At 40.0% G+C, this 19,363-nt stretch overlaps 1 protein-coding gene and 1 long non-coding RNA gene across 2 annotated transcripts; both read left to right on the forward strand.

Moving 5' to 3' along the window:
* Window positions 1-1,256: 1,256 nt before the first annotated feature.
* Window positions 1,257-9,632, forward strand: ABHD10 (abhydrolase domain containing 10, depalmitoylase). Its single transcript, XM_073666667.1, has 5 exons — window positions 1,257-1,414; window positions 6,250-6,433; window positions 7,920-8,031; window positions 8,597-8,734; window positions 8,987-9,632. The coding sequence occupies exons 1-5, from the start codon at window positions 1,315-1,317 to the stop codon at window positions 9,326-9,328; spliced, it is 876 nt and encodes a 291-aa protein (XP_073522768.1). The 5' UTR covers window positions 1,257-1,314; the 3' UTR covers window positions 9,329-9,632.
* A 1,763-nt stretch (window positions 9,633-11,395) lies between these two features.
* On the forward strand, window positions 11,396-16,635 carry LOC141222335 (uncharacterized). The gene is made up of 2 exons (XR_012290128.1): window positions 11,396-12,961; window positions 15,103-16,635. It is a non-coding gene; the product is annotated as an uncharacterized lncRNA (long non-coding RNA).
* The last annotated feature ends 2,728 nt before the right edge of the window (window positions 16,636-19,363 follow it).

A 19,363-nucleotide genomic window follows, 5' to 3' on the forward strand; every position in this document is an offset into this window, starting at 1 on the left:
TATGAAGTCTGAAGACTACCAACAAATTTTGCAGCATAATGTAGGGCCCAGTGTGAGAAAGCTGGGTCTCCCTCAGAGGTCATGGGTCTTCCAGCAGGACAATGACCCAAAACACACTTCCAAAAGCAAATGGTTTGAGAGAAAGCACTGGAGACTTCTAAGGTGGCCAGCAATGAGTCCAGACCTGAATCCCATAGAACACCTGTGGAGAGATCTCAAAATGTTTGGAGAAGGCACCCTTCAAATATCAGGGACCTGGAGCAGTTTGCCAAAGAAGAATGGTCTACAATTCCAGCAGAGCATTGTAAGAAACTCATTGATGGTTACCGGAAGCAGTTGTTCGCAGTTATTTTGGCTAAAGGTTGTGCAACCAAGTATTAGGCTGAGGGTGCCAATACTTTTGTCCGGCCCATTTTTGGAGTTTTGTGTGAAATGATCAATGATTTGATTTTTGCTTCATTCTCTTTTGTGTTTTTTCCTTGCAAGCAAATTAAATGAAGAGAATAATACCAAAGAATTTGTGATTGCAATCATTTTCAGGAAGAAACTGAGTATTATCTGACAGAATTGCAGGGGTGCCAATACTTTTGGCCACCACTGTAGATCTAACAGAGTGGCAACCTAGTAGTCAGCACTATTTTGAATTATAACTATATGGGGATCATGTTGCAGATAACCTCTAACCCAGGGAAGTTAACAGTGCAGTGCTGGCCCAGCCAAAGAAGTAGCGGCCGTGCGCCGCCGCTGCTGGGGGAGTGGTCCGGGGGTCCGCCGCGGCGCTGCACATATGAGGGCAATCTGGCCATAGACACCCTGGGCATAGTACAGGATAGCAAAGATTACTAGTCTAGTTCTGCGTGAGGTTTGGGACATTTTATTTCTCGTTGTTCATCTCAATAACCTATCAGTCCTGTGAGTCCCAGCATTGCACCATTCCATCTTGGTGTGGCAGGTTCATTATTGAGAAGAGCAGTATAGAGAGCGCTGCGGAGAGTACGTCCACCAGCAATAAGCCTGCCTCTGCAGTGCCCCCTGGCGGCTGGATTTCTTCCTGCTGGAGATATGCTGTTTTGCATGCCAACTGGTTCTGACAGACTAATGATGGGTATAGCACAGCAGTTGCCATAGAGATAACTGCACTTCCAAAATAACGCTCAGAGACGCAGAAGACGCTAAGGTCACTCGTGGCCTCCGTTACATAAGGCAGTACGGTCAGGACTGCAGCCGCACAAGCCTGTGACGTGTGCCCCAGAGGGCATGTGCTAGGCTTCCGGGTACGTCACAGTGGGCGGGGCTCAGCCAGTCGGTGTAAATATGGCGTTCATAGCGCTGGGCAGACATCGCTCCTGGGCGCTGCGTCTGTGCAAGCATGAAGCGGCCATCCTGCAGCCCAGAGTCGCCGGCCGCTGTCCAGGTGAGAGTGGCCGCCAGGTGGCGCACGGGGTATTACGTCCTGTATGGCTGCCCCGCGCGGCTACATGGCTACTGTTCACCCCGGGGAGCGCTACCCCAGGGGCTCAGCATTGCTTCTCATGATGGGTGCGTCACCTGAGCGTTATTACTGGGGGGAGGAGCTGCTCCCATGTCCGTGCTATTCCTCTGTCACCTCACAGACTTGTTCCAAAAGTTTCTGTGACAAGACGTAGGCGTTCCCGCAGCGTGTGCACCGGCTGCTACCGTCCACTGCAAAGTTTATTTGTGATTTACAATTTTAATAACAAGTGGAAATAATCACAGTAATAAAATACAATGCGGCCCTGATGTCAATACACTTAAAGGCAGCTGCAAAAAAAATGATCTAAAGGGCACGAAAATGGGCATCAAAGGGTTAAATGACTCTGGGCCACTCATCTGTGGTTATTAACATCGGAAACTGTATTTTCCCTTGTAAATGTCAAATTGATGACAATCCAGCTGAATAATGCTCCTTTTATGGTGCGCACTGTCTGGGTTTCCATCAGACCCTCTACTACACGCTTGACATGTATGGTGGACTTTAAATCTGCACCATGCCACAATATGTGCTGCGTTTCCCCTGCTGATCTCATCATTTGCAATGACAAGGTTGCTATCAATGGGAAAGATGCAGAGTTCCTGTGGAAAATGTATGCTTTCAACCTACCCCGCTGTTCTTAGAAAACACTTGAAAGGCCTAATCAATTCTATTGCAAAATGACTTTGTTCTCCTGTTCAGGCTTTTGAGCAGATTTTAGCCGCTTCAGATTTCACAGAACAGAAAAAAGGAAGCGAGTGAGCCATTCTTCAGGTGATGTCCGCTATGTAGCCGATCCACACTTTACTATGGAAGTCAATGGGAAGACTACTGAGCAGTTGGAATCATATTTGCCTAAAAAGAAAAAAGTTATCATTTTACTAATTGATATTGGATTTTAAAAATAAATAAATAAAAAAAAAAAGGAAATTCTTCCCCCAAAAAAGCTTAAACGTGTACAAAAACTAGGTAGAAAATATCAAGAAAACGCGTTGAGATATTAATAAAATGACGCTGCTGCTGCGGTGGAGGGCATGGGGACTGACAGGTTCACTTTAAATGATGTCTGAAAAATCACCTGCCATCTCATTCCTGTTATCAGACCGCTGCTGGCACCTTCACCACTATATGGAGGAGTGTTTTGCCATCTTGCTTGTGACCCCTTTTTCCAAAGTGATTCTTATTTTTCCATAAGTCGTAGTTTTACAATAACTTGGATTTGCAACCCTCCTAGATCATAATGAAAGTTCATCAGATGTGTCTCACTGTAACGTTTAGCCGAGCATTGTGATTACTTAAGAAAACAGCAGTATTATATCTGTCTAGCAATTTGCGACAAAGCCATTATTGTGCCTGTGGCAACACTGTGTCCCAGTTATGAGCAGCTGATATATTCCTGACATACAGCAAAGTAAATGTAGCGTTATATAATGAATAATGTAAACATTCCCATGTGAAAGGGGAGAATACTGTATGGAAGCTTGGCAGAATCGCTTGTATCATGATGGTCACCAACGGGAAATATATCATTCGGACTTGTTAGGTTCAGCACAGTAAAACATCTTTTGGATGAATGCACAGAGTGGTAAAGCAAAAAAACTACATACAAATGACTACATATTGTAATTGTAAAAAATTACATTGTAAACCAGTCATTAAAAAAATCCAGCATGAAGATAACTTTTAGAATAGACAAAACAATGTAGATTGGTGATGATCTGACCCTTAGGACTCCCACCATGAGCAGAATGTAGGAGCAGACATCTACAATGTATATACAAAGTCTACGCAAGACTGATTTAAAATGCCAGGTTTTTGTCTTGTTAAACATACCAAGTAAAATAATTTCAGATCTTTTTCCACCTTTTAATGGCACTTATAGTTAATTTAATTGAAAAACAAACGGAAACCTTTTTGGGTCGAAAAATTAAGAACTAAAGTAATTTGGTTGTGTAAATATGCATACACCTAAAATAATACTTTGTTGAAGTTTCTTTTGAATTTATGCATTGTCTTTTCTGTAGGAGTCTATTAGCATGGCTAATCTAGAATTGGCAATCTTTGCCCACTCTTCCTTGCAGTAGCGCTCCAAATCTGTCAGATTGCGAGGGCAGCTCCTGTGTACAACCCTCCTCAGGTCCACCCACAGATTATCAATATGATTCAGTTCTGGGCCCTGGCTGGGCCTTTCCAAAACGTTGATGTTCTTCCTGAGAAGCCATTTTTGTTGATTTGGAGGCATGCTTATGGTTATTCTCACGCTGAAAGGTGAAATTCCCCTTGATACTTTTATTATTTTTTTTTTTTTTTAGCAGAGGCCTGAAAGTTTTGATTTAAAATCAACTGATATTTGGAATTCAGTATTCCCTCCACCTTGACTAAAGCTCCAGTAACAATTACCAAAAAACAGCCCCAAAGCATAATGCTGCCTCCACCATGCTTCACCGTGGGTATAGTGTTTTTTTTGTTTTGTTTTTTGGGGTGATGTGCTGTGTTGGCTTTGGGTCAAACATACCTTTTGGAATTATGGACAAAAAGTTCAACCTTGGCCTCATCAGACTATAACTTGTTTTCACACGTTCTTTTCCCAGGCTTGATGTAGGTTTTGGCAAAACATAGCCCGGCTTGGATGTTTTTATTTGTTAGGAATGGCTTCCGTCTTGCCACCCTACCCCACTGGCCAGACATATGAAGAATACGGAAGGTTGTTGTCACATGCAGTGCACAATAAATTCTTGCCAGAAATCCCTGCAACCCCTTTAATGTTGCTGAAAGCCAGTTAGCAGTCTCGATGTTCTTTATTGTCTTTTTATCAATTTCTGAGGGACAGACAGGTCTAGGTAATGTCACCAATTTAAGGCACTTCAAGATGGTCTTCAGTGCTCCATGGTATATCTAAAGCCTTGGAAAAAAATTGCACCTTTCCCCTGACTGATAACTTCCAATAATGGGATCGTTTGTCCATGTTGTTGGTTTTATAAATTACTCTTTTGAAAGCTGAAACCCTCCCAAATTTCGTTTAGGTTAAGAAAATAAATTGGCATCAATGCTGAAATATTGATCATTTAATGAACACAGAATGGTCAGATTTTGGCAAGACAAATTTTGTCGCCCACAGAAAGTAATGTGATATTCAAACAAATAATTATCTTAAAATACAAATATATGTTGCATAACATTGGTGAATGAAGTTGTGCGGTTATTAGTCATATTTAATATTTTGTGTGACTTCCATGAGCTTGAAGGACTGCATCCATGCGGTTCAACAATGATTCATACAATTTATTAATGAAGTCATCAGGAATAGCAAAGAATGCAGTCTTACATGCCTCCCAGAGGTCATCTAGATTCTTTGGTTTTGTCTTCCAAGCTTCCTCTTTCATCCTACCCCAAACATGCTCAGTGATGTTCATGTCTGGTGACTGGGCTGGCCAGTCCTTGAGCACCTAGATCTTTTTTGCCTGGAGGAACTTTGTTGTAGAGATGGATGTATGAGATGGAGCACCATCCTACTGCACAATTTGACCCCTTTTATGATTTGGAATGTAAGAGGTAGCTAATACTTCTTGATATTTTAGGCTATTGATATTACCTTCCGCCTTGCAAATGTTTCGCACACCCCCATACTGAAGGTAACCCCAGACCATGATCTTTCCACCAACAAATGTAACTTTTCTGGGTGTATTTTGGATCCATACGGGCTCCAGTAGGTCTCCTGCAGTATTTGCGGCGGCTGTGGTGTAATTCTACTGAAGATTCATCAGAGAAATCCACCTTCTGCCACTTTTCCAGCGTCCATCTGTTTAGCAGGCTGTGGGACCTACCAACTGTTCTAGTTGACACAGGGACTTGAGGTGACCAGGCCTGTTGGAGCTCTGCTGCAGTGGAAGAGGGGCTTGCTTTGGATTTTCTAACCAACAAACGTTCCTCCTGAGCAGTTGTCTTGCGGGGTCTGCCGGACCTGGGCTTGTCAAACACATCTCCAGTCTCTTCAAATCTTCTTTTAATTCTTTGTACTTGACTCTGAGACACATTAAAGGTGCCAGCCACCTCTGCAGTGCATCTGGTCTTCAGCCTCTTGATAATCAAGGCTTTGGTTGCAGGGTGGATTTTTGGCTTGTTGTCAGAGCTCAAGTTGCAGTTCAAGTGAAGGTCTGGGGTGCTGGGTTTCTTTTTATACACGCCCACTAATTAACCAATCATTTACTGATCACTGGTGAGGATGTAAACTAGGATTGGGTGCATTATATGACCAGGCGACAAAACTTTTGTCTTGCCAAAATCTGACCATTCTGTGTTTATTAAATGATCAATATTTCAGCATTGATGGCAATTTATTTTCTTAACCTAAACCAAATTTGGGAGGGTTTCAGCTTTCAAAAGAGTAATTTATAAAACCAATGGATGAATTTAACGTCAGGTTATAAGCTTTTATTCACATAACATGGATAAGCGACATAACTTCTGTCAGGGAGTGTATATTACCTACTGTTAATCATGAGATTCCATGTTATTGACTAATTCTTAACACAACCACATCACCAATTATAAGAGTGTGCACACCTATGCAACCACATTATTTTAGTATTCTTATTTTATTATCTCCGTCAAAATGATTTGTCTTTTTTCTTTTTGCATGAAAAAAAAAACTGTTTTTTTTATTATAAAGAGTGTATATACGGTATGTATAGATCAGTGCAGTTTTTTTTGTTTGCATTTTCTTACTTGTCTTTGAGTTTCTTTCTGTTTCTCTCCAGTTTGCCGATTTAAATCATCTATTCAGTACTTGGCACGCAATGATTTGCCAAAGTTGGCTTACCAGAAGCTAAAAGGCAAAAGTCCTGGAGTCATTTTCTTGCCTGGTTTTGCCTCAGATATGAATGCTCAGAAAGCTGTGGCCCTTGAAGACTTTTGCAAATCTCTTGGACACTCATTTATACGGTAACACCAATAAAAACACCATACAAGTGTTTTTTTTGTTGTTTTTTTAAAAAGGTTATTGACACTTGTGCACAGATTTTTTATTTTTTTTTAATGCACTTTCTTTCTGAATTCAACTTATTCTTCATTAGAAAATGTATACCAAACGCGCTCGCGTTGTAAGGATTCTCTGGGGGCGGTCATGTGACTGCAAGTGTATGATTTGCATACTTCTGGCCACATTCGACTAGACTTGTTTGGCCTTGCTTAATTCTCTTACATTTAGCAAGGTTGCGCACATTTAGTCAGCACGTGACCGTATGTATGCAGATCACATACTTGCTGGCACCTCAGAAAGTGAGGATTCACTAGTTAGCACTTCTGGCCTAAGGCCAGACAACCCCTTTATTCACTATACATTTATATTTTATGTATGTATACTTGTGTGTGTGTGTATGTATGTATATATATATATATATATATATATATATATATATATATATATATATATATATATATATATATATATATATATATATATATATAAATATGTTTTGTTTGCAGAAAGTGAGGAGCAAGATTGTATGTTTCAAAATGCATCAGAAACTATAAAATAGCAGTTTTGCCAAGTTTCTCTTTTATTTTAGACAGCATGGACACCTAGGTACAGTACCACAGGTAGGCCTGGTGGCCTATAGCTCACTAGTAACCAGAAAAGTGGCTTGAGATTGCTTTGTAAGAGTAGTTTTGAGGTTTCCTGGGTAATCACAAGAAGCAACAAACTGTGGACCTGGTTAAGAGTCTGAAGAAGTATAGCACAGTTGGCTACAAGATGTCCCTTAAAGGGAATCTGTCACCACTAGGTTGTTGCCACCTCATTCCAGCGACGTGTCATTTACTGGGCTGTGTTTTTGCTGTTTCAATACAATCAGTGTTTTATAAGCAGATGAATATCACTAAAGGAAAACTGGACTCGTGTATCCATTCCCACCCCCAGCACTGATTAGCAGCTCTGTCACCGTACACTGTACACAGAAAGCTGTGGTGTGGATGGAGATATACACAGCTCAACATCTCAGCTTTACAGCAGAGAAAACTGTGACTATTATTACTGCTGCACCCAGTAAAGGAAATGATCCCTGGAATCAGGGTCTCTGCCCCTACCTCATACTGCTGTCAGATTACATAGCAAATACCTGCTGACAGATTCCCTTTGGATCCATATACTTGATGCTCATCTGGATAAGTTCAGGTGAAGTTCCACCAGCATATACTGGACTTTTCATTCTGCTACCAAGGACAATATAATAACCTGATTGGACTCATCTGTAAAAGTAATTTACAATGTAATTCTAGATATAAAAACACCAAACACTAAATCATTTATGTAGGTCCAGTTCAAAATATCAGTTCTGGTCCCATAAGAAAAGTATTTACTGGAAGGGGATCACCAACCCCCCTCCACCACCTCAAAAAAGGCAGTATTTCTCTGTTTTTGTATTTTCAGGTTTGATTACACTGGATGTGGAAGCTCCGAGGGCAATATGAAAGAGTGCAGTATTGGGAAATGGAAGAAAGATGTACTCTCGATTTTGGATGATGTGTCTGAAGGCCCCCAGGTTAGGTTCCATGAATTTTGCTTGAGACCTTTTCTTACTGATTACTACTTTTGAAGAAAAATCTTGTGTGTATACTGTGAATTCTCACCCATGAAATGACGCCACACCAACACACAGCAAGTGATTTTCTAAGGGCCAATCAATGGAAAGTGAGAAGAACACGTATTTTTAAAACAAAGTGGTGGCACAAAAGACGTTTCACTGTGTATAAGTGGGACTTATTTTTCTGTTAACATTGAACTGTTTGAGCCATACAAACTTTCAGGAAAGAATTTGGATAAACAATAGATACTAGTCCATATGATAGATGGGCTACTGTGTGCAGGATTTCAGAATGTAATAGTTTAATCTGTATTACTAGGTGTGAAAACCTTTTATTAAAAGTTTGAGGCAGAGTAGACCAACTTTTCTCATTCACAGAAACATAGGACTACAACTCAAAGACAAAACTGCCTGCCTTTATGGAACAATGTATGCGAACAACTGTCAGACTACTTGGTTGATGTGGGTCAAACAGCAATAAAACAAATGATGTGAACATGTGTCCTCCTTTTCATGTTCTCAGATACTAGTTGGCTCCAGCATGGGAGGATGGCTTATGCTACTTGCTGCGCTTGCCCGGCCCGAGAAGATTGCAGCTCTTGTTGGCGTTGCCCCTGCTGCCGACCACTTTGTTACAGTATTTAACCAACTTCCACTAGAGGTATACCTTCTGGACATGTCATGTTTATAGAAGCTTATTTTTGTGACCTTTTGTATTGGAAATGTTGAGAAAATACAAGTCGATACATTTCAAATATTTGCACATGTTGTAATTTGTGCTTTATTATAACTGGTAGCTGATATTACATGTGATTATCAGGACCTATGGATACAAAATATGGCACCATGTTACCAACGCAGAGCAAAGAAAATCAAATTCTGATAATTTAATGAATTTCTTTTCTATTATCAGGAGAAGAAAGCTGCTGAGGATATGGGTGAATGGAAACTTGCCTCCAAATACAGTGAAGAGGGCTTTTATACTATACCTTACTCTTTCATTAAAGAAGCTGAAAATCACTGCCTGTTAAATAGCCCTATACCCATAACTTCTCCTGTCCGGCTCATCCATGGCATGAAAGATGAGGATGTCCCATGGCATGTATCTATGCAGATCGCTGACCGTGTACTCGGCACTGATGTAGACGTCATTCTCCGCAAACATGGCCTACATCGGATGAGTGAAAAGGATGACATCAAACTTCTTGTATACACAATTGATGATTTAATTGATAAACTTACTACTTTGGGGTGACTTCCCATAATCTGCACAATAACATACAGCTTTACTTATCTGTGATACTCCATTTGTGCGTTACACAATAGATGTTTGCACAAATATTACCTGCTAATAATGGTGCAAAACAAACCTCTTTTTATACTATTTCACGTCAGTATTTCCTACGTTGTTTTATACTACCCAACTGTGCCCTTTTCTACTTCCCTTGGTAAATGTGAATAACTTCCTCAAACTGTACTGAACTGAAAGATCACTTTATTAGTGAGAACACTATGACTTGTAATGTTTACAGAGAAATAAACTATACATATAGACCGTACCTTCTGCCTGTAGAAGTAAGTACATCAGTGCCACCTGCACTTCCAGCTGTAAGGGACTAATCTGGTACATGCACAAGTAATGAAACCTTACTGCATAGTGGCTGTAAGTCCCTTCAGTTCACCAAATATACAGATTTGTGGCTGGATGCACGCACAATATCTTTTTCCAATACCTTATTGTAGTATTTAAGTTTTATTGAATTCTACATTTTAAATTATATACCGGAGACATTGCATAATTTATGTGTAAATCCTTTTTAAAGGGCTCCTGTGTTCCTCTTGGGCCACGGTCACACTTTCAGTATTTGGTCAGTATTTTACATCATATTTGTAAGCCAAAACCAGGAGTGGAACAGTCAGAGGAAAGTATAATAGAAACCCGTCACCACTTCTGTATTTATCACCCACTCCTGGTTTTGGCTTACAAATACTGACCAAATACTGAATGACTGAATGTGTGAACATGGTCTTAGGCCTCATTCAGATATCAATGATTTTTCATCAGTGTTTGGTCGGTGTGTCTGTTTTTTACCATCGGTTGCATCAATTTTGCTCGTATCCAAAACCAAAAAAAAGTAGAGCTTTCTCAAGCTTCTCCTGTCAGTCGGTGAAAAACGGACAGCAGTTGGATGTCATCCGAGTGCTGTCCATTTTTTCTTTTTTTCTCACTGGCCCACAGACTTTCATTGTCAAGTTTGATCCAGTGACTCCAATCTAATTTGGACATGTTTCCTTGTTAGTGTTGATCACTCGGTCCACAGAACTGCACAGACATGTGGTCAGCCCTATAGACTTATAATGGGCACAAGTTCTATCCAGCAAACACATGGATAGAACTTGTACGCGAAATGCTGATCTGTGAATGGGCCCTTATACAAACTCATTTCATACAGTTCAAGACCAGACCATTTTTCCCCCGTTCTTCACCAGGCACATTTATTTTTTTATTTTTTTCCTGTTACATGTGGGCTTATTTATATATCTTTTCCTTTCTTTTTTTTTTTCTCTGATATCTGGGAACATTTAAAACGTAAAAAAAGGAAATGTCTTTTTAATTTTTTTCTTCTACAACCACAAAGAACCACTAACATACATTTTCAGTTTTGTTCCCCTTTATGTGGAAATTAATTTTATGTATTTGATACGGTGGATTTTTTTTCTCTTTTCCTCCTATCGTGAGGGCTTGCTTTTTGTGAGACAAGTTGTACTTTTGAATGACACCATAATAATGTACTGGAAAATGGGCAAAAAAATTCCAAGTGCGGTGAAATTGCAAAAAAGTGCAATTCCACAATATATATATATATTTTTTTTTACCATGTTCATTAAATGCTAAAACTGACCTCCCATTATGATTCTCCAGGTCAGTACGGGTATGCAGATTCCAAACATGTATAGGTTCTTTTTTATTTAAGTGGTGAAAAAAAATCCGAAATTTGTAAGAAAAAAAGTTTCCATTTTTCATGATCTGGGGCTGAGCGAGGCCTTATTTATTTGTGCGCCGAGCTGACGTTTTTATTGATACCATTTTGGGGTAGATACGATATTTTGATCTGTTATTGCATTTTATTACAATATTGCGGCAGCCAAACAGCCAAAAAAACTTGTTTCTCATTACGCAGTTTATCGATCAGATTAATGTACTTTTATATTTTGGTAGATCAGACATTTCTGAAGGCATATTTTTTTTTTTAATTGTTTTATTTTGAATGGGGCAAATGGGGGATGATCTGAACATTTGTGGGTGGGGGGGGGGGGGGGGGTTAATATTTTTTAAAAAATGTATTTTTTTTCTGGCTTCAATAGTCTCCTTAGGAGACTTGGAGCTGCTATCATCCAATCGCCTGTGCTATACCTAGCAGGGCTTCAGTCCTGCTAGGCGTAGCACAAATCATGATCGCTTATGTACGCTGGCCACTGGAGATTTACAATGACAGGCACCCCAGCAGACCCCTGGCTGTCATGACAGCCCATCGGCGCCCCGCGATCACCTAACAGGGCGGGACTTATGACGCTCTTCTCGACTGCGTGACAGTGGAATTTAACTTAACAGCTGTGGGGGGATTTTTACAGTAGATCCACCCGCAGCTGTTAGAGGCACATGACAGCTGATCAGATCAGCTGGCAGGTGCCGGGAAAGATGCGGGCTCAGCCCCAGAGCCCACATGAAAGGCAGGGACATGACGTACATCCAAGGTTGGGAAGGGGTTAAAACTGGATTCAGATTCATCCTGTGGTCTTTTTTTGTTGTATTGGAAAAAAAATCCATGGAAAGCCATTGTGTGGCATCCTATTTTAACCCTGCAGAGAGGCACATCAGTTTCCTAGAATGTATAAGATGTGCCCTGGCTACTAAAGCCTAGATATCATATAGCAATCTAGGTCTTGTTTGAAAGCTAGGACTGAGATACAGCCAGTTGCAGTGACTCCCGCCCCCATTTTCTTTGTCAACGTTTTTCTTTTACGCTCCCCCAATATGAAGGAGAAGATGGACCTATGAGTGTGCTGAGTGTCAGTTTACTGTGATCCGATTCTCTCGAAAGAGAAAATCATATCACTGATGCGTAGAAGATGGAGAACTTAGTTTCTCCATCTTCTCTATTGTCTGTGTCCATGTAAATCTGACTGCACTCAGATGACATCCGAGTGCAGTCCCGTGTTTTACACCCACCCATATACTTGAATGGGTGCGCGTGATCTGATTTATGGAGCCAGTCACAGCATGCTGCAATTTTATTTTTTTTTTTCTACAGCGTGATTTGGCCTGTAGAAAAAAAAATGAAGATCTGCACTGCCCTATAGTATAACATTGGTCCAAGTGCTATCTGACAAAACAGAAACAACCTGCTGTATGTGAAATTGCACAAAAAAAATTGGGATAAAATGTTCCCTGTGAGAATCCAGTTATACTGTACATGACCCCCTGGGAGCAGCATGGAGCACAGTTTGTGATCACCCTCCCTCCTCTTTACCAGAGCATACTTGGTCCATGATCGTCACTCCCAGGAAAAGGAGTGAGAAGAAGCAGTTGCTCATGTAATCCACCCTGCACCTAAGTAGGCAATTTATTGATACCATAATCTAGATGCTTACCAGATCCCAGCGTCAGAAGTTGCACCAAACGCTCACAATACATAAGCACCAATAAAGTTTATATATTTTATGCAGTCTCTCTCCAATCATTAGTGTAAAATACATGCTGCATCATAGCGATAATGATTATCAATAGAGAATGTCTAATACACTCATGAAAGATGGTACAAACGGTAATCAGTTTGTCTTTTTGTGGTTGCAGACTTGTGCGGTGTGTGAACTCCTAATCTTGCAGGTACATATTTCTTATGTGGGATTTGCCTGATTTTGCTTTATAGACACAAATTTGAATATCTGAGTAATTTCTGGTTATGATCCTTGTTTGATGCAAAGGTTCATGAAGGTGTTTGTGTTAAAATGAGGTTGTATTGCTGTACATGCGCTGTTGTTTTAAGCTGTTCGCGGGGTGCAGTATACATCTTTAACATGTTTGAATGACAGCCAAATGTTGCATTGGCCTCTTTCACCATTGCTTAAGAGCACAAGCTTCTGATGGTTTACATAATTACACTCGTGGTCAAAATTGTTGTTACCCCTCATTTAATGAAAGAAAAACCCACAATGGTCACAGAAATAACTTGAATCTGACAAAAGTAATAATAAATTAAAAATCTATGAAAATGAACAAATGAAAGTCAGACATTGCTTTTCTGCTTCCACAGAAGAAAAAAAAAATTAAGCTCATGAAATAGGCCTGGACAGAAATGATGGTTCTTCTTAACTTAATATTTTGTTGGAACAGCCTTTTGAGGCAATCACTGCAATCAAAAACGATTCCTGTAACTGTCAATGAGACTTCTACACCTCTCGACAGGTATTTTGGCCGACTCCTCATGAGCAAACTGCTCCAGTTGTCTCGTGTTTGAAGGTTGCCTTTTCCAGACGGCATGTTTCAGCTCTTTCCAAAGATGCTCAATAGGATTTAGGTCAGGGCTCATAGAAGCCACTTCAGAATAGTCCAATGTTTTCCTCTTAGCCATTCTTGGGTGTTTTTAGCTGTGTGTTTTGGGTCATTATTCTGTTGCAAGACCCATGACGTGCGACTGAGACCAAGCTTTCTGACACCTGGCAGCACATTTCTCTCTAGAATCTCTTGATAGTTTTGAAATTTCATTGTACCCTGCACAGATTCAAGACACCCTGTGCCAGATGCAGCAAAGCAGCCCCAGAACATAACAGAGCCTCCTCCATGTTTCACAGTCGGGACAGTGTTCTTTTCTTGATATGCTTCATTTTTCCACCAGTGAACATAGAGCTGATGTGCCTTGCCAAAATCTTCCATTGTTGTCTCATCTGTCCATAGGACATTCTCCTAGAAGCTTTGTGACTTGTCAACATGTAGTTTGGCAAATTCCAGTCTGGCTTTATGATTTTTTTTTCAACAATGGTGTTCTCCTTGGTCGTCTCCCATGAAGTCCACTTTGGATCAAACAACGACGAATGGTGTGATCTGACACTGATGTTCCTTGAGCTTGAAGTTCACCTTTAATCTCTTTAGAAGTTATCCTGGGCTCTTTTGTTACCATTCGTATTATCCGACTCTATGATTTGTCATCAATTATCCTCCTGCGGCCACGTCCAGGAAGGTTGGCTACAAGTCCCATGGATCTTAAATTTCTGAATAATATGTGCAACTGTAGTCACAGGAACATCAAGCTGCTTGGAGATGGTCTTATAACCTTTACCTTTTAACATGCTTTTCTATAATTTTCTTTCTAATCTCCTGAGACAACTCTTTCCTTTTCTTCCTCTGGTCCATGTTGAGTGTGGTACACACCGTGTCATCAAACAGCACAGTGAGTATCTGTAGCCCTATATACAGGCCCACTGACTGATTATAAGATTGTAGACACCTGTGATGCTAATTAGTGGACACAACTTGATTTAACATGTCCCTTTTGTCACATTATTTTCAGGGGTACCATCATTTCTGTCCAGGCCTATTTCATGAGTTTAATTTTTTTTTTAATTCAGTGGAAGCAGAAAAGCAATGTCTGACTTTGATTTGTTCATTTTCATAGATTTTTAATTTATTATTACTTTTGTCAGATTCAAGTTATTTCTGTGACCATTGTGGGTTTTTCTTTCATTAAACAAGGGGTACCAACAATTTTGACCACGTGTGTGTATATGATCTTTGTACATCTTGATTTATTATTTTTACATTTGTAAAATGTATATAAACTTTTGCTTCTTGATGAGTTTTAGCCCAAATTCATGTTTTTAATACATTTTTTTTACTTGATGGCGGTCTCTCAAAAATTTAATTGAAGCTGGAAGTGGTTGTCAGATTGTCTGCTTGCAAGATATATAGAGTATAGGGGTGCACTCATTTTTTCAAAGTGGGTAATCCCCAGTTTTATTTATTTTTTACAGGTTATCTTCTTGAAATTTACAGCTTAACCGCTGAAGGACACATCCATATTTTATTTATTTTTTTATTGTAATTTCACTTCTTCCTTTCCTTTTTCCACTTAGACAACTTTTATTTTTCCATCTACTGTTCTGTCATTTTTTTTTTTTTTTGTGTTTTGTTTTTACTGTGTTCTCTTTGCAGTAAAATGACCTGGAAACTTGATTCTACTAGTCAGTAGGATTATGGCAATGCCAAAATGCCTGGGTGAGAACTTGATTTTTTGCATGGTGAGCTGTAGTTTTGTTGGTACCATTTTTGGGTACTTTCAGTATTTTGATCATTTTTTTTTATTGCATTTTTTTTGTTGTTGTTGGAAAAACAGCAATTCTGGTGCTGCCTTTCTTTTTTTTTTTTTTTTTTTTTACAGACTCCTTTATTCTAAATATGCTTCTCCCGTTTCTTTTCAGATTGGGAAAAAGGGAGTCAACTAATTCATATTGTTTCACATTTCTTTTTGTCAAATTTGTAACTACTGTTTACACAGTTTAACGTTGATAGTGTCAGTTGTTAAACACTTTTTGTTTTTTTTTGTGAAGAATATATCTTGGACACAAAATTGCATGTGTGAAGTGTTGAGTTGCATTTTTACAATTTTTCCAGGTGTCCATGTTAAAAAAAAAAAATTAAAAAATATATGGGCATGTTGATGTTAAAAATATTACCATTTTTATTTTGTAACTTTTATTTTTTCTTTTGGACCAATAATATATAAAACACCTACAGCAGCCCAGCGTGAAACAAATGATACGCTAGAAATAAATAAAGAATATACTTTATTAATTTATAAATTTTACTCACTTATATAGAACCAATAATTCCACAGCGCTTTACAATCATCAGCATCTCTGTCCCCATTGGGGCTCACAATCTAAATTCCTTATCAGTATATCCTTTTAGAGTGTAGGATTAAACCAGAGAACCCGGAGTAAACCCACAAGAACATACAAACTCCTTGCAGATGTTGTCCTTGGTGGGATTTGAACTCAGGACCCCAGCGCTGCAAAGCAACAGTGAAAACTTCCTAAATAAGTGACTGCACACAAACAGATTAAAAATCATATAATAAACAGAACATTTTATAAAAAAAAAAAACACAAATAAGGTGGAAGGACACAGCCAATGTACAAAATACATATAGTCTACCTCAACATTAATATGGTTATGGAATTTCAATAAATATAATAATGAATGTGTGCAAATGTGCTAACACCGTGTCTATGCTAAATAAATGTTTTCCACCACACCCTCCAACGCGAATTTCAGTGAAGACGTGGGGTCCGAAACTCATGTTGGCGGGCAGTTTACTAGTCTTTTTACTGTACAATTCTTTGTTTAATAGTTAATTGTATCCTGATATTCACCTCTATGTACTGACTTTTGCACTAATGCATATTATTAAGGCGATTGTCAATCTCATGATATAAATACAATTTTTTTTTTTAATCATACTTGTATAAATATTATTTCAAAAGAAATAAAATGCACTAAACTTATTTTATCCTGGTATGTGCACATTTACTTGCACTTTTTTCAGCATATGTACTGTTACCACATTTACTCCCATTCATTATTTTATTTATAGTTATTGAAAGAAATCTTAAGCACATGAATTTTGATGTAACATATACACTGCTCAAAAAAATAAAGGGAACACTCAAATAACACATCCTAGATCTGAATGAATGAAATATTCTCATTGAATACTTTGTTCTGTACAAAGTTGAATGTGCTGGCAACAAAATCACACAAAAATCATCAATGGAAATCAAATTTATTAACCAATGGAGGCCTGGATTTGGAGTCACCCCCAAAATTAAAGTGGAAAAACACACTACAGGCTGATCCAACTTTGATGTAATGTCCTTAAAACAAGTCAAAATGAGGCTCAGTATTGTGTGTGGTCTCCACGTGCCTGTATGACCTCCCTACAACGCCTGGGCATGCTCCTGATAAGGTTGCGGATGGTCTCCTGTGGGATCTCCTCCCAGACCTGGACTAAAGCATCCGCCAACTCCTGGACAGTCTGTGGTGCAACGTGACGTTGGTGGATGGAGCGAGACATGATGTTCCAGATGTGCGCAATCAGATTCAGGTTTGGGGAACGGGGAGGCCAGTCCATAGCTTCAATGCCTTCATCTTGCAGGAACTGCTGACACACTCCAGCCACATGAGGTCTGGCATTGTCCTGCATTAGGAGGAACCCAGGGCCAACCGCACCAGCATATTGTCTCACAAGGGGTCTGAGGATCTCATCTCGGTACCTAATGGCAGTCAGGCTACCTCTGGCAAGCACATGGTGGGCTGTGCGGCCCTCCAAAGAAATGCCACCCCACACCATTACTGACCCACTGCCAAACCGGTCATGCTGAAGGATGTTGCAGGCAGCAGATCGCTTTCCACAGTGTCTCCAGACTCTGTCACGTCTGTCACATGTGCTCAGTGTGAACCTGCTTTCATCTGTGAAGAACACAGGGCGCCAGTGGTGTCTTTGCCAATCTTGGTGTTCTGTGGCAAATTCCAAGCGTCCTGCACGGTGTTGGGCTGTGAGCCCAACCCCCATCTGTGGACATCGGGCCCTCATTCCACCCTCATGGAGTCAGTTTCTAACCGTTTGTGCAGACACATGCACATTTGTGGCCTGCTGGAGGTCATTTTGCAGGGCTCTGGCAGTGCTCCTCCTGTTCCTCCTTGCACAAAGGCGGAGGTAGCGGTCCTGCTACTGGGTTGTTGCCCTCCTACGGCCCCCTCCACGTCTCCTGGTGTACTGGCCTGTCTCCTGGTAGCGCCTCCAGCCTCTGGACACTACGCTGACAGACACAGCAAACCTTCTTGCCACAGCTCGCATTGATGTGCCATCCTGGATGAGCTGCACTACCTGAGCAACTTCTGTGGGTTGTAGAGTCCGTCTCATGCTACCACGAGTGTGAAAGCACAACCAACATTCAAAAGTGACCAAAACATCAGCCAGAAAGCATTGGTACTGAGATGTGCTCTGTGGTCCCCACCTGCAGAACCACTCCTTTATTGAGGGTGTCTTGATAATTGCCAATAATTTCCATCTATTGTCTATTCCATTTGCATAACAGCATGTGAAATTGATTGTCAATCAGTGTTGCTTCCTAAGTGGACAGTTTGATTTCCCAGAAGTTTGATTTACTTGGAGTTATATTCTGTTGTTTAAGTGTTCCCTTTATTTTTTTGAGCAGTGTATATGTCCCTTCACCATTTTTGTGTAAGCTTGTTGATAAAATGTCTTTAATCTGTGTCCAGTCATTTATTCATGTAAATAAAGAATATACTTTATTTGTTTATAGATTTATAGTGTATCATTTGGTTCACACTAGCTACACTAACTGGACATGGAAAAAAGAGGATGCTATCACTGTGTAACAGATTTCCGGGAGGCTGTTGGTCAAAAACCCTCGAGTGACTGCAAAAGACCTTCAGCAAGATTTGATGGCAGCAAGCAATGAGATTTCAGTTTGTAAAGTAAGAAGCATACTAAACATTGAAGGTCTCCATTGCTGACCTCAAGACAAGTGTATCAAAAATTGTATCAAATATACAACCCCAATTCCAAAAAATTAAGGACACTATGTAAATTGCAAACAAAATAAGAATGCAATGACATGGAAATCTTGTATAGCCAGATGTTATTCCCAACAGAACATAAAACACAATTAAAAAGTTGAAACCTAGTTTTGTTTTTGTTTTCACTTTCATTGGAAAAAATTCTTGCACATTCTTCCTTGCAAAACAGCTCGCGCTCATTGAGGTTGGATGGAGGGCGTTTGTGAACAGCAGTTTTCAGCTCTTTCCACAGATTCTCGATTGGATTCAGGTCTGGACTTTGACATGGCCACTCTAACACCTGGATACGTTTATTTTTGAACCATTCCATTGTAGATTTTGCTTTATGTTTGGGATCATTGTCTTGTTGGAAGATAAATCTCCATCCCAGTCTCAGGTCTTTTGCAGAGTCCATCAGGTTTTCTTCCAGAATGGTCCTGTATTTGGCTCCGTCCATCTTCCCATCCATTTTAACCATCTTCCCTGTCCCTGCTGAAGAAAAGCAGGCCCAAAACATGATGCTGCCACCACCATGTTTGACAGTGGGGATGGTGTTTTAAGGGTGATGAGCTGTGTTGCTTTTACGCCAAACATATCGTTTTGCATTGTGGCCAAAAAGTTTGATTTTCGTTTCATCTGACCAAAGCACCT

The sequence above is a fragment of the Phyllobates terribilis genome, unplaced genomic scaffold, assembly GCF_046119375.1.
Source record: "Phyllobates terribilis strain yellow unplaced genomic scaffold, ASM4611937v1 Scaffold_2__4_contigs__length_985480577, whole genome shotgun sequence".
In the NCBI taxonomy this organism is placed as follows: Eukaryota; Metazoa; Chordata; class Amphibia; order Anura; family Dendrobatidae; genus Phyllobates; species Phyllobates terribilis.